The sequence below is a fragment of the Pongo abelii genome, chromosome 1 (assembly GCF_028885655.2).
Source record: "Pongo abelii isolate AG06213 chromosome 1, NHGRI_mPonAbe1-v2.0_pri, whole genome shotgun sequence".
Taxonomy (NCBI): domain Eukaryota; kingdom Metazoa; phylum Chordata; class Mammalia; order Primates; family Hominidae; genus Pongo; species Pongo abelii.
In genome coordinates, this window is record NC_071985.2 from 179,445,098 (window position 1) to 179,458,941 (window position 13,844).

Here is a 13,844-nt window from a genome sequence, read left to right on the forward strand (position 1 = left end):
ATAATTTTTTTGTATTTTTAGTAGAGACAGGGTCTTGCCATGTTGCCCAGGCTGCTCTTGAGCTCCTGAGCTCAAGTGATCTGCCTTCCTCGGCCTCCCAAAGTGTTGAGATTATAGGCGTGAGCCACTGCATCCAGCCACATGAAATTCTTATACAGGAGAAAAGATCTTTCAGATTAAAAGAAAGGTTAAAAAAAAAGTATTGCTGTCAATACTGTTAGCAAGTAGTCTAGCAGACATAGTGTCAGACAGATACCCAGTTTAAACTATTCATATATTATCTTCATAATTTTTGTCATAACTATATTATCACATACTATTGTCATTTAGTCATATTTTATTTCCCTGAGCTTTTATTTACTTAGTGTTTTAAGTCATTCATTTATTATTATTTTTTTATTTTTTATTTTTTTATAAAGAGACAGGGTCTCACTTTGTTGCCCAAGCTGGTCTCCAACTCCCAGGCTCAAGCGATCCTCCTGCCTTGGCCTCCCAAAGTGTTGGGATTACAGGCATGAGCCACCATGCCCGTCCAAGTCATTTATTTTAAAAGGAAATTTTATGACTATTGTAAAGGAAATTTTATGACTATAGTAAAGGAAAACTAGTTTGACTTGCTACAAATAGAATATGGGACTATAGTCCTTTATCTCAAACCTTACCATATATTTCAGAATTCAGATGTTTATTAATTTTAAAAATGTGACATAGCGTGTGTGTGTGTGTATATATATATATACACACACATACATCATATACTATATTACATTCCTTTTGGTATCTGAGGTAGAATCCCCTTAATTGGATACATTAATAATTTTCTCCTGTTAACTGAATATTCAGATTAAGTGGGGTAAAGTGGGATGAAGACTATAAATAGCCTGTGTCAGCACAGGTCATGTTTTACTGCCAGATGAGTCCAGGTCAGGTCAGCTTTTGCCACCAAAAGATTTACATCTTTTGTTACAACGTCACATCACTTTAAAAAAAAAAAAAGATTCTCCGGGCACGGTGGCACACACATGTAATCCCAGCACTTTGGAAGGCCAAGGCTGATGGATTGCTTGAGCCCCTGGTCAACATGGTGAAATCCCATCTCCAGCAACAGCAACAACAAAATTTAGGTGGGGAAGTGCACACACCTATAGTCCTGGCTACTTGGGGGCTGAGCAGGGAGAATCACTTGAGCCTGGGAGGTCAAAGCTCAGTGAGCTGTAATCATACCACTACACTCCAGCCTGGGCAACAGAGTGAGACCCTGTCTCAAAAAGAAAAAATAAGGTTACAGAAGTTTTTTGTTTTCAGTGCTTTTTGGATATCAGAATTGAGGATAAGGCAATTAAAGTGAGAAAAGTCAATGATGTTAAATTCGAGCTTGATACTTTTACTTGCTGAGGTCTCTGAACCTGAGGCCTGCTTATCTTTTGTTACAAATGTGGATAGTGTGAGATTAGTGAGAATTAGAGAGGTGTTAAGGACACATTTACTCTAAACTGACGCTTATACTCTAAACTGACGCTTAATTTAACGCTTATACCGTTAGGGTGTGTTGGACCTGATTTTTTGCATTTCTATTTTGAGCATTTCTAACTATTTATAAAGATTGCCATTTTATCACCTTTATTCTTTCTTAGAGGTCTTTTAGAGAACAAAGAGAGCAATTACTTATTTAAAAAAATTCAACAAGGTTGGACGTGATGGCTCACATTTGTAATCCCAGCACTTTGAGAGGCTGAGGTGGGAGGATTGCCTGAAGCCAGGAGTTCAAGACCAGCTTGGTCAAGAAAGCGAGATCTTGTCTCTATAAAAAGTTTTAAAAAAATTAGCTGGGTGCTGTGGTGTGCACCTGTAGCCTCTAATAGTGAGGAGGCTGAGACAGGAGGATTGCTTGAGTTTGAGACTACAGTGAGGTATGATTGCACTACTGCACTCCAGCCTGGGCAACAGAGTGAGACCCTGTCTCTAAAAAAAAAAAAACCAACAAAATTTATTCTCTTGCAATTATCCATGTAGGTCTGTTGGGCCCTTTTAAAATCTAAGGTATATTATAGATCTAGTGATTGTACATTTTCACTATCTTGTAACAATTTGCTATCGATTATCCTAGGAATTATTTTATCATTACTCATTAGTTATTCTTGTGTTGTAAAAAAGACTAATATGAAAACAGAATAATGATAAAATCATGTAGTATTGCATGATTTTTCATGAAAAGCTATATGAAAAGTCTAGACACACATCTTTGTAGTCTTTTTTAAAGTTTTCATTGAATACAATTGATAATTCATAATTTTTAAATTTTCTGTCCACATGGTAAAGGGAAGAAAATTGCCAATATGTTAAAACAATTACTGAGACACATTGGAAGACAAATGCAGAGAGACAGATAGCAGCACTCTAGACCAGTTCTGTCCAATAGAAATAAAATGCAGTCACCTATGTAATCTTATATTTTCTGATAGATACATTAACAAAATACAGGTGAAATTAATAGTACAGTTTATTTAACCCAGTATTTAAGATAGTATCATTTTATCATGTAATCAAGATAAAATTACTAATGAGATCTTTTATATCCATTTTTACATGCAAATTCTTAGAAATCCGGTGTTTGTTTTTCACTTTGTAGCATATCTCAATTCAGACCTGCCACATTTCAGGTGCTCAATAGCTACATGTGGCTAGTGGTTGCCATATTGGACAGCATAGCTCTAGACTTTAATGATGATGGTGAAATTGATCATATAAGAGGAATTTCAGGACCGGGCGCGGTAGCTCACACCTGTAATGCCAGCACTTTGGGAAACCGGGGAAGGCAGATCACTTGAGGTCAGGAGTTCGAGACCAGCCTGGCCAACATGGTGAGACCCCGTCTCTACTAAAAATAGCAATAAATTAGCTGGGCATGGTGGTGCATGCCTGTAATCCTAGCTACGAGGGAGGCTGAGGTGGGAGGATCGCTTGAACCAGGGAGGCAGAGGTTGCAGTGTGCTGAGATCGTGCCACTGCACTCCAGCCAGGATGACAGAGTGAGACTCCGTCTCAAAAAAAAAAAAGGAATTTCAGACTGTGAACCTTCAGTTGATATTCTAGATATATTTTCCTGAAACTCAAGGATTACAGAACAATATGTTTTTAAGGAGAGCAAGGAAATATATGTGGTATGCTTATCTAGTAAGTCATTCAATAGGAAAGACTTCATCCCACAGTATTTTATAATAAGAACTTAAATCTCTCATTTTGTTAAGAGTACACATGACCAGTGTTCCTTCATTTTCTGTTGTATTTGTGCACCAAAAGTTGCTTTATACAATTTGTAAGGGGATAAGTGCTGAAGGTAGGTGTGTGTATACAAAGATAAGAAGGCAATAGGTGATGTCAAAGAAAAAAAGCCATTGGAATTGATCATTTGAATTTGTATTTATAAACCTAAGAATGAAAATGTTTTGCAGCCAGGTGCGGTGGCTCACGCCTGTAATCTTAGCAGTTTGGGAGGCTGAGGCGGGCGGATCACTTGAGGGCAGGAGTTCGAAACCAGCCTGGCCAATATGGTGAAACCCTATCTCTACTAAAAATACGAAAAAATTAGCTGGGCGTGGTGGTGGGTGCCTGTAATCCCAGCTACTTGGAAGGTTGAGGCAGGAGAATCGCTTGAACCTTGGAGGCAGAGGTTGCAGTGAGCCAAGACCACACTACTGTACTCCAGCCTGGGCGACAGAGTGATACTCTGTCTCAAAAATAAAAAGAAAGAAAAAGAAAATGTTTTGTAATTAAGGTGCAAAGAAAATGGCTGTACTTTCTTCAGCAAAATTATGAGTTGTCAAAAGTTTTTTAAGGTACTGCATTGTGATGGTGCAAATGCAAGAAAAAGAACCAGAAGTATTGATGAGCTAGAACCTATTAGAGATACAGCTTAAATTTGGAGTTAGTATTTACAAGATGGATATATTCCAGATTTATGCATAATAGCTGGTGAACAGCTAGTTGCATTCAAAGGACATTGCTCATTTCAGGTGTGTATACCTTCAAAACCTAGAAAATATGGAATAAAAATTTGGATTTGCCACATTTATATTCTTATTTTCATTTTTATTTTATTTTATTTATTTATTTTTTTAGAGACAGGGTGTTGCGCTGTTGCCCAGGCTTGAGTACAGTGGCATGATCATGGTTCACTGTAACCTTGAACTCTTGGGCTCAAGTAATCCTCCCACCCACCTCAGTCTCCCGAGTAGTTGTGACTACAGGTATTGGACCACATCCAGCTAATTTTTAAATTTTTTGTAGTGACAGACTCTTTCTATATTGCCCAGGCTGGTCTAGAACTCCTGGCTTCAAGCAGTCCTCCTGCCTCAGCCTCCCAAAGTGCTGGGATTACAAGTGTGAGCCATTGTGCCTGGCCTTCTTATTTAAAGTTTTATGGTGTTATTTTACATTACCTTGTCATCTGTAAATTGTAAAATGATTTTAGACTACAAAAAATATAAAGTATTCATAGGACCCAGGCGGTAATGATGATGATTATTTTTCCTGGTATACTGAGGGTTAATCAGGACATTTGCAAGAAAATTGAAAAGAATATAACTTTTCTATTATGATAGAACAAGATTTGATGTATTTGTTCAATCTGCCATGATAACTCTGAGTCCAATCATTTATTTTTTCAACTATCACTTTTTAAAGTGTTTCCCAGGACTGGAACATGCTTGAGATAATTTAGGTAGTAGTTGAAATTCAGTGAAATACTTAAATAACACTAAATTCAGTGAAATTCAGTGAAATATTAAATAACACTAAAGTTACCGTGGCAGACTGAACACATGCATCAAATTTTGTTCCTTCCCCAAAACTCTACTAAACTATAGAAAAGGTATTTTATAATACATAAATCCATAAACAGGAGAGGACATAATAGCAACAACACTTTCAAAGCTGGAAAGCATATGATTGAGATAGCTAACTTGGCAGATTCCAGAGGCAGATTTCAAATTGGTGGTGGGAGAAGCACCAAGTAACTCTAGAACCAAGGGTGAAGGGATAGGTACCCAAAATAAAGAGGTTTGGGTGAGAGCTGTTTGAAAATTAGTTAGATCCCTAGATCCTATGCTGTGGGGTAATTGCTCCTCCTCCACTGTAGTCTGAGGTTTATCCTTTAAGAGAGAGTAGAACACCCAGTCTGGGGGAGTTGTGGGTGCTGTACTAAAGGAGAGGGATGAGTTCAAAAGCCCTGGTGTCCACTTGGCTTCAGAACACTGGGGCAGGCCCTGTAGTCAGCATACTAGAAGACTTTTCTTTGGGCACTCTGACCAGTCCAAGAAGAAAGACCTAAAGTGACTGAGTTGAAGGTTCACCCCCCAAAAGTCCCTGCAGATGACCCACTGTGAAGCCGCTTGTCTGTAATCCACAGTCATGCACGTAGAATTGGTGCTCAGCTCTTTAGCAGGTCCCACTTCCAGTTGTGAACGAAGATCACTAGATTTCTGAGGAAAGTCTCTCATGCAGAAGTTGGAGACTAAAGGGAGCAAAGGGGGAAAATCAGTTTGGAAGAAACTAAAAAACAAAAAACCTGTCATCAGAATCCTTAGAAATAAGAAAGGATATTGCATCTTAGAAACAAAAATAGGATGCTAAAATTAAAAAGAACAGATGATGTTAAAGAGCTCTTGAAATTAAGAACATGATGGCAAAAATAATTTTAATTATTTTTGTTTTCAGTTCTTTTGGTGGTTACATTCATAACTATAAATAGTATGCTTATACTGTTGTGTCTTGTCAGTTTATTTTTCCATGGGGACCTCATGATGTAACAGTATCATCTGTCATTGCTCATAAATGCCTTATCTGAATTGAAAAGGAAGATAAACTATTTAGTGAATAACCATTTCTGTAAAGCATAAAGTTTTGGTCTTTTTTTTTTTTTTTGCTGAGGTCTTTTAATAAAGCTCCTCCTGCCTGTCACATCATAAGCAGAGTAGGACATCAGTGTTTGACTTCAAGCTTTGCGTTTTCAAGGATATTGAATGATAGCTTCATTTCTGAGGGCAAGTCTGGATTTTTGGGGGGCCTGGTAACTGTCATAGTAGCTGAGCCTCCCTATTGCATTGTTTATGAAACTATTTTGACTGTGATCTACAATAAGAAATGTGTTACAGCATATCTATAGGTATGTGTATATATCTCTGTATATATCCATTTGTATCTATCTCAAATCTTAATTCTTTGGACTGAAGTGACTTTTTTTCTTTTTAATTTTTTATTTTATTTTACTTTATTTTATTTTTTTTGAGACAGGATCTCTGTCGCCCAGTCTGGAGTACAGTGGAACTCCTAGTCTCAAGCAGTCCTCCTGCCTCGTCCTTCCAAAGTGTTGGGATTACACATGTGAGCCACAGCACCTGGCCTAGGTTGGCTTTCTTTATAATCTAAACTGATGTGTTTTCTTTCTTGGTGTAGGCAGTCGACAAGTACTTTAAGCTTCCTCATGCTTCCAGTAAACCACCCCGGATTTCAGGAAGCCTTGTGGACACTTCATATAAAACATTAAGATTTGCATTCAGAGCATCACTAAAAACTGCTATCTATCGAATAACTACTACATTTGGTGAACATCTGAAGTAAGTTTACCTGTTTTGATCCATGATGATACCCATTCTGGAGAGCTTTCGTTAGAAATAGGTATGGGAATGATAAGGCTCATGTGTTGAAAGTGTTCTTTTGGGACCTTGATGATTCTCACTGTGAACTTACAGCTTGGATGTGGACTTAATATTTATATTTTAAAATTTGGCCCATCATAAAGCTTTGGGGATTTCTTTCAAATGGACAAAAGAAGACAGAAAGTTATAAATGCAGCAAATTTAAGTATATATATATATATATATATTTAAATTGTCAAAAGATCCTTAAGGGAGAAAAAAGAGCAGAAAACCCGAGTACCTTTCCAGAAAAGCATATTAAAACTAATTCTATTGTTATATCTTGGTCAGCAAACTGAAGACTTGGGGTGAGCAAAGTATTCCAGAAATGAATCCCTGGTGCTTTGTGATTCATGCTGGAAAAACACCAACAGATCACAACACCTTGAGAAACAGAACCAGAGAGAAAACCACAAATGCCAAGCCTATTTATATTTAGTTTTATTGATGTTTACTGCTTTCCTCTTGTGAAATGATCTAGCTAGGCAGGATGAGGGATACTAGCTTAGTAACTAAACTATATTTATATTTATCACAATTATAAATGAACTTTGGAAGACACCAGAGATTGCGCTGCAGTTTTTGTATGCAATCAATGAATAGTTTAAGACTTCCAATTTAAATTAAAGTTAAATAAAGTTAAAAATTCAATTTGTCAGTCACCCTAGCCACATTTACTTAATAACTACATGTGTTTAGTAGCTACTGTATTGGACAACAGAAGTATAACATCTTTCCCTAATTCTAGAAAGTTTTATCAGATAGTGCTAATCTAGACAATACACTTAGAACTTTATGTTTTCTCATTTACTGTTTTCAAAGACGCTGTGAAGTGTAGAAATTATCATAATTGTACAGATACGAAAACTGAGGCATAGAGATGTTAAAACTTGCCTGATAGCAAAATCTAGTGCGTATTAAACATGAACCTGAAATCAAGTCTTTCTTTCTCTTAAAAATCTTTCATCTTTCTGTCTACAACACTAGACTGCCTCCAAGATATAAATTAATATGTAGGACACATTCAGAAAATACTGATGAATTTAGAGAATGAAATAGATATGACGTATATTAATGATAGAACAAAAGCAAGGAGAAGGGCATACCTGTAGACCTTGCCTGACTGTGCTCATGGCCAGGCAGGGGGGACGTTGTATGCGAGATTAATTTGAAGTTCCTGCCAGCTTTAGCCAGCTTAATCAGCGGCTGGATAAATAGCAGGACTGTAACATTCCCCTGGGGGAAAAAGGGCAAGAAGAAAAGGGGAGCATAGGGATTTAGATAAGAAAGCGATATAGGCCAGGCATCACTAGTGGTCCACGCCTGTTATCCCAGCACTTTGGGAGGCCGAGGTGGGTGGATCACCTCAGGTCAGGAGTTTGAGATCAGTCCGGCCAACATGGTGAAACCCTGTCTCTACCAAAAATACAAAAATTCGCTGGGCGTGGTGGTGCTCACCTGAAATCCCAGCTACTCGGGAGGCTGAGGCATGAGAATCGCTTGCACCCAGGAGGCAGAGGTTGCAGTGAGCCGAGATCGTGCCTCTGTACTCCAGCGTGGGCAACAGAGCGAGACTCTGTCTCAAAGAAAAAAAAAAAAAAGAGATACAGATGACTGATTAAAAATTATGAGAATGGATTATGAGAATGGGCCGGGTGCACAGGCTCACGGCTGTAATCCCAGCACTTTGGGAGGCCAAGGCGGGTGGATCATCTGAGGTCAGGAGTTTGAGACCAGCCTGGCCAACATGGTGAAACCCCTTCTCTACTAAAACTACAAAAATTAGCTGGGCATGGTGGCAGGCAACTATAATCCCAGCTACTCCAGAGGCTGACGCAGGAGAATCACTTGAACCCGGGAAGTGGAGGTTGCAGTGAGCTGATACTTCACCACTGCACTCTAGCCTGGGCGACTGAGCAAGTCCCTGCCTCAAAGATAAATAAATAAATACATACATAAATAAATAAAAATTGTGAGAATGAAATTCTGCCTTAGTTTCTTTTCTCTGAAAAGAGCCATATTTTAGCGAGACCCTGCCTCAAAAATAAATACATAAATAAAATAAAAATTGTGAGAATGAAATTCCACCTTAGTTTCTTTTCTCTGAAAAGAGGCATATTTTATATATGTGCCAAAGCTGATAAAATCAGTGGAGGCTATTTGTACAAATGTAGGACAGTGTCATATAGTGGAAAGAATGTTAGATCTGGAGTTAAAATATCTGGATTTCTGTCTGCTTGCATCATTAGCTATCTGTGATTGTGAGCAAGTTTCCTACTGTTTTAAGTAACTCACCCAAGATTATGCAAGTAGTGAGTTGCAGAACCAGGATTCAGATGCAAATCTTTCTAACCCTAGAGTTCTATCTATAGTGTCTATACTCCTAACCTAGACTGTGGTGTTTCCCCTAACTTCTGAATCTTTCTGATACAGTTTTTGTCCCCATGAAAGGGAACGTTCTCACACCTACTTGGTTTCATTTGTTCTTAGTAAAGATAAAATGGGATCATACATAGGTAAAGCCCACTGTGCAGTATACATTATCGTGATACTTATTATTACTGTATAATATCTGATTATTCACTGTTCAAAGCTCTACCTCTGAGAACTAGGTATAAATGAAGTTAGCTCTTGAACTCTGAAAATCAACTAACAAACACAGCCCACTCATTGGAGACATTCATTCAACACTATTTACTTATTTTTTAAAAGGTAAATTGTATTGTGTATATTTGAGGTTTATAACATATGTTATGGGATTTATATATAAATAGTAAAATGTTTACTGTAGTGAAGTAAATTAACATGTCTGTCATCAAGGGCAGCTAAAATCTGCTTATTTAACAAAAATACCTAGTACAATACAATTTTGTTAGCCATAGTCCTCATGTTATACATTAGGTCTCTAGACTTGTTTATCCTACATATGTGCAACTTTCTATCCTTTGACCTGCATCTCCCCATTCCCTGCCACCTCCCATTTACTCCTAATTTAGGCTAATTTAATTCTGGTTTTCCAGCCTATAACATATCAAAAAATTTTTTTTGAGTCAGGGTCTTGCTCTGTTGCCCAGGCTGGAGTGCAGTGACAAGATCATAGCATAGTTCACTGCAGCCTCAAACTCCTGAGCTCAAGCAGTTCTCCTGCCTCAGGCCTCTCAAAGTTGGGATTACAGGTGTGAGCCACCATGCCTGGCCCATATCAAAATTTATTTGAGGGGCAGAGATTGCTACTGGAGTCATGAGTACTAACAGTAAATTGTAAGGGACACTTTACTACCTGCTAGCAGAGAGAAATGTCATGGGAAAGCCACAGATTTGGTGTTTGAGAGAGTTCCAGAGCCATTAAGTTGGCGAAGACAGCCTCACTAGCACCTAGAGGGCATCTTTGTACAGTAAAATACTTGAAATGGTTCAATTGGAGGTACATGGTTCAAGAAAGCAAAGATGTCTATAAGACATTTTAGGGCAATTCATAACAAAATTATTAAAATAAGACTGGCACTTTAAGAAGCGGTGACCTATTCAAGAACTAGAAAACCGGAATTTTTCATTATATTCAATTTTTGCCCAAAAGTTTAAGAGGAAGTATTATACTAGTTTCAGTATATATTTGCCCTAATTTTGTCAAGGTAATATATTTTTGTGATGGTGAGGGTGGAGAGAGAACTCAGTGTTCCCATCCAAAACATAACTTATGTTCAAAGGCAGAAGTAAATCTAAACCACCAAGCTGTTACCTTTGAAAACAATTAATGGAGTCTATTGTGTTTTAACCAAACATTTTAGTTTAAAGGATTTTGTATTAAAGGCAATTCAGATACTCCACAACTCAAAGATGATGTTGGAATCTGGTTTAAATAAAATAATAAAATCCAGAAAATCTACTGCAAGGCCTGGAACTCCGCACAGCAGTTTCCATAGCAGAGCAGGTTAAAGTCAATGCCTTCACTTGTCGGTCTTAATTTGTTTGGTCTTTTAGAAGATAGAAGCATGCCATTACCGAATGCAAGCCCTCCTCTTCATTAGATTAAAAAGAGTTTTCATCCAGCTTTTTCAGAAATACTAAATAAGTGAAGATTTCTATTCATTTTTAATTGTTTTGAAAAATATTGACTCTGTGCTCTGTGGTTCACTTAATATGCGTAATGTAAAATAAAGCTTATGCTTTGAATTTATGTTTCATTTAGTGCTGTGCAAGCATCTGCAGAACATCAGAAAAGACTTCAACAGTTCTTGGAGTTCAAAGAATAGTTAAGTAATATAAACTGTGTTCATTACACTGCTGATACAACTACAGATGGGACAGTAAATGTTCAGCATTCTTGGATCAGAAGAAAACGGACTAATTAGATGCTTCCTTTGTCGTGGTGGTTGCTTTGAAAACTATACTTTAATGGGAGAAATCATGGAAAGAAATTCTCAACGGAATAACTGAAAACTGCCTTTTCTGTACCGATTGCTTTTTGTGTGTGTGGTATAATAAAATCTTTATTCAATTTTACAGAAGCATTGATGGCAGTCGAAATGTCTCTAGCTCATATAACTTAATAATAATAACTAAAAAACTTTTAGAATTTACTTTCGAAAAGAGGGAAGCCAGTTCTGAAATGAGTATAGGTTGACTTCATAGTCTTCTTAATTAAGAGTTTAGCTCTTTGTAAACTCAAAATACATAAACTTTTTAAGTGTAGTTTCACTTACTGAAGGATAAAAATGGTAACAGTGCAGCAATATTCACAAAAAATATTGTCTAACGGACATATTTTGTTAGTTAATCTGTTAGGTTGGGTTTTTGTTTCCAGGGACAAATTAAATTTGTATGATTACCCAAAAAAGGGTCTCAGTTTACAGATGCTAACTCTATATAAAGGAATGTGGAAAAACTCAGGTCTTAAGTTACAAGATTAAAAATTCACATTTGGTCTTTAAGAAACAATTGACTGACATCTATGAATTTATTTTGTATCATGCTAGTAAACACAAAGTATTAATGTATGGGTATTTTCCCAGCTAATTTTGCTTTCTTTTTCTGGAGCAAAACATTAAGTGATTGCAGAGTTTTTCAAGGAAGAGAAAAAGGTTTGCAAAAAAACCCAGGAAATGTTCCCTTTTTTCCCCACCATTCATTTTCATTAGATCAAATTCTGTGAAACTTGTCTGGTCTCTCAAAGGGAGCAGCCTCTGTAGTGTTAAATGGCTAATTAAAATAGGAAGATCTTTATAGCCAGAAACAACTTAGTCATCAAATAGCAAGTGAAACCAAAACGTCAGAGGGAATACTGTACTTGGAAGTATGTTGTGTGTCCCAAATGTGAACGAAGTATTGTTAGAATTTATTAGATCAGCTTCTTTGGAGATCAAAGATTAGAAATCCTAGTCATAGATAGTTACTGGACTGGCTTTGGACTGAAATGCCCCTTTGTAATTCTTTTCCTATTGTCTTTTCCTTCTAGTGTCCCAAAATATTTTCTTTAAAGTCAGCACAGTACTGTATATGAATCTTTAATGCGGTATCATATATGTCTACTTTTGTCTGATTCATCGATGTATTATATCTTTATAATTGAATATTTTAGCTCCAGGTCCTGTTGCCCCTTCAACCAGTACATGCCAAATTATAAATGGGTGCTGCTGGCCTTGAGCATATCACTGTGGGGCAGTTCTCCGATTGTCAAATGTTTAGATATGTAGGCTATTGCCATTTGTTTTTCTGTTTTGGTTTTGCTTTGTGTCTGAAGCTGAATCGATTTCTTTTTTTGAATGTGAAAGTTGAATTTCAAATGTAGTCGTTTCTTACAGATGGCCAAGACAGAAAATTGTGGCTAGGTTGACTGAGAGCTGTTGTCTTCCATGTATTAACACAATTAAGCTTTTTATATTCCACTCTCTGTGCTGAATCCACTCTGAATCTTCTGCTTCCATTAAAGAAGAACTGTGATATTCAACCCATTGGATTTCTGAGAATAAGATAGGATGATTCCTTTGAACTTTGACTTACTTGTATAAAATGTCCAGCTAGGTTTAGGTTTTTGCCATTTCCTATATACTTTGGGTAAAGCTACATTTGATGAGCAATGTGAATGTTTCTGAGAATGTTCATTCCTGTTTTCTCTCAAGAGAATTGTGCTGTGTACTAAATACAGGCCGCATAGTGTCTGCCTGTTGAAGATCTGGTAACTGCCTCCCCAGATCTGTATTGTATTTGGTAGGTAAGGGGGTCAGGTTCTTTTTCTCATTGTGTGTGGATAATCTACACACCATCTGTTGGAACTAGGGTGTTATTATGGGGAACTCCTCCTGTGTACTAGGAGGAGGACCTTAGGGAGGCCAAGACGAGAGAAGCATTTCCTTTGATGAAGTCACATCCTGTCTGTGAGCCCACTAATGCTGTAACATTGGCCTGAAGGAGAGTGTTCTTTAAAAGTCTTTCTCGGCTGTTAGTATAAAAACATGATGGTATCAGCTCTTAGCATGTTTGCTTGACCCTTATGGAAGGTATAAATCCATAGAACTTCTTTCCCAGAGAACTGGGAAATTGTCTTAGAAATAAACCTTGTACAGTTGAGTGGACATGGATAAGCAACAATTTGTTACTTTGCAGGATTTGTTCCTTGGTAATTGTTTGGTGTGTCATCCTGTAAATATTCATGATAGTCTGTTTATATCCTTTTGTATATCGTTGATACTGGATTGGGTAGAAAAATAAATTGGCAGTTTTAAGAAATGGAACAATTAATTGAAATATGTGTGTCTGTAAGGTCAATTATTTAATTTCTGGGCGGGGAGGTGGTGGTGGTGATGTTTCCTGAATCATTTCAATTTAGTCTCAGAGTTGTTGCTTATAAAACCTGAAAGAGTTGAACTTCTTGAGAAGTCAGCTTTTGCCCTTAACCTAGACTGATTTGGTGGGTTTCGTGGTAACTCTAAGGAGCCTGAATTCAGAAAGTCTCATTCTTTGTTGTCTTGGCTGACAAAACTAAACAAAGGGTGGAGGTGCTGAAAGCCATCTCTTAACAGAAGTTTCTTTTCTTGCCAAAATATTGTTTCCAAACGGATCGTATTCCCCTAGGCTAACAGTTACGTCTGTCAACATTACTTTATCTGAACTTCACCTCTAGGTAGTTGAGGTACCTCAGACTCCCTCTAG

At 37.4% G+C, this 13,844-nt stretch overlaps 1 protein-coding gene and 1 non-coding gene across 5 annotated transcripts in view; both read left to right on the forward strand.

Moving 5' to 3' along the window:
- The window catches only part of NDC1 (NDC1 transmembrane nucleoporin), a 72,629-nt gene extending 59,190 nt beyond the window's left edge, over positions 1–13,439 (forward strand). For 3 of the 4 annotated variants that reach the window (XM_054558021.2, XM_024249748.3, XM_024249682.3), the window contains exons 17-18: positions 6,454–6,614; positions 10,885–13,439. In XM_054558021.2, coding sequence (XP_054413996.1) covers positions 6,454–6,614; positions 10,885–10,948 — 225 coding nt within the window. In that variant the 3' untranslated portion in view covers positions 10,949–13,439. 4 annotated transcript variants of the gene reach the window in all.
- Positions 7,794–7,929, forward strand: LOC112131389 (small nucleolar RNA SNORA58). Its single transcript, XR_002913471.1, has one exon. It is a non-coding gene; the product is annotated as a small nucleolar RNA SNORA58 (small nucleolar RNA).
- Positions 13,440–13,844: the final 405 nt, after the last annotated feature.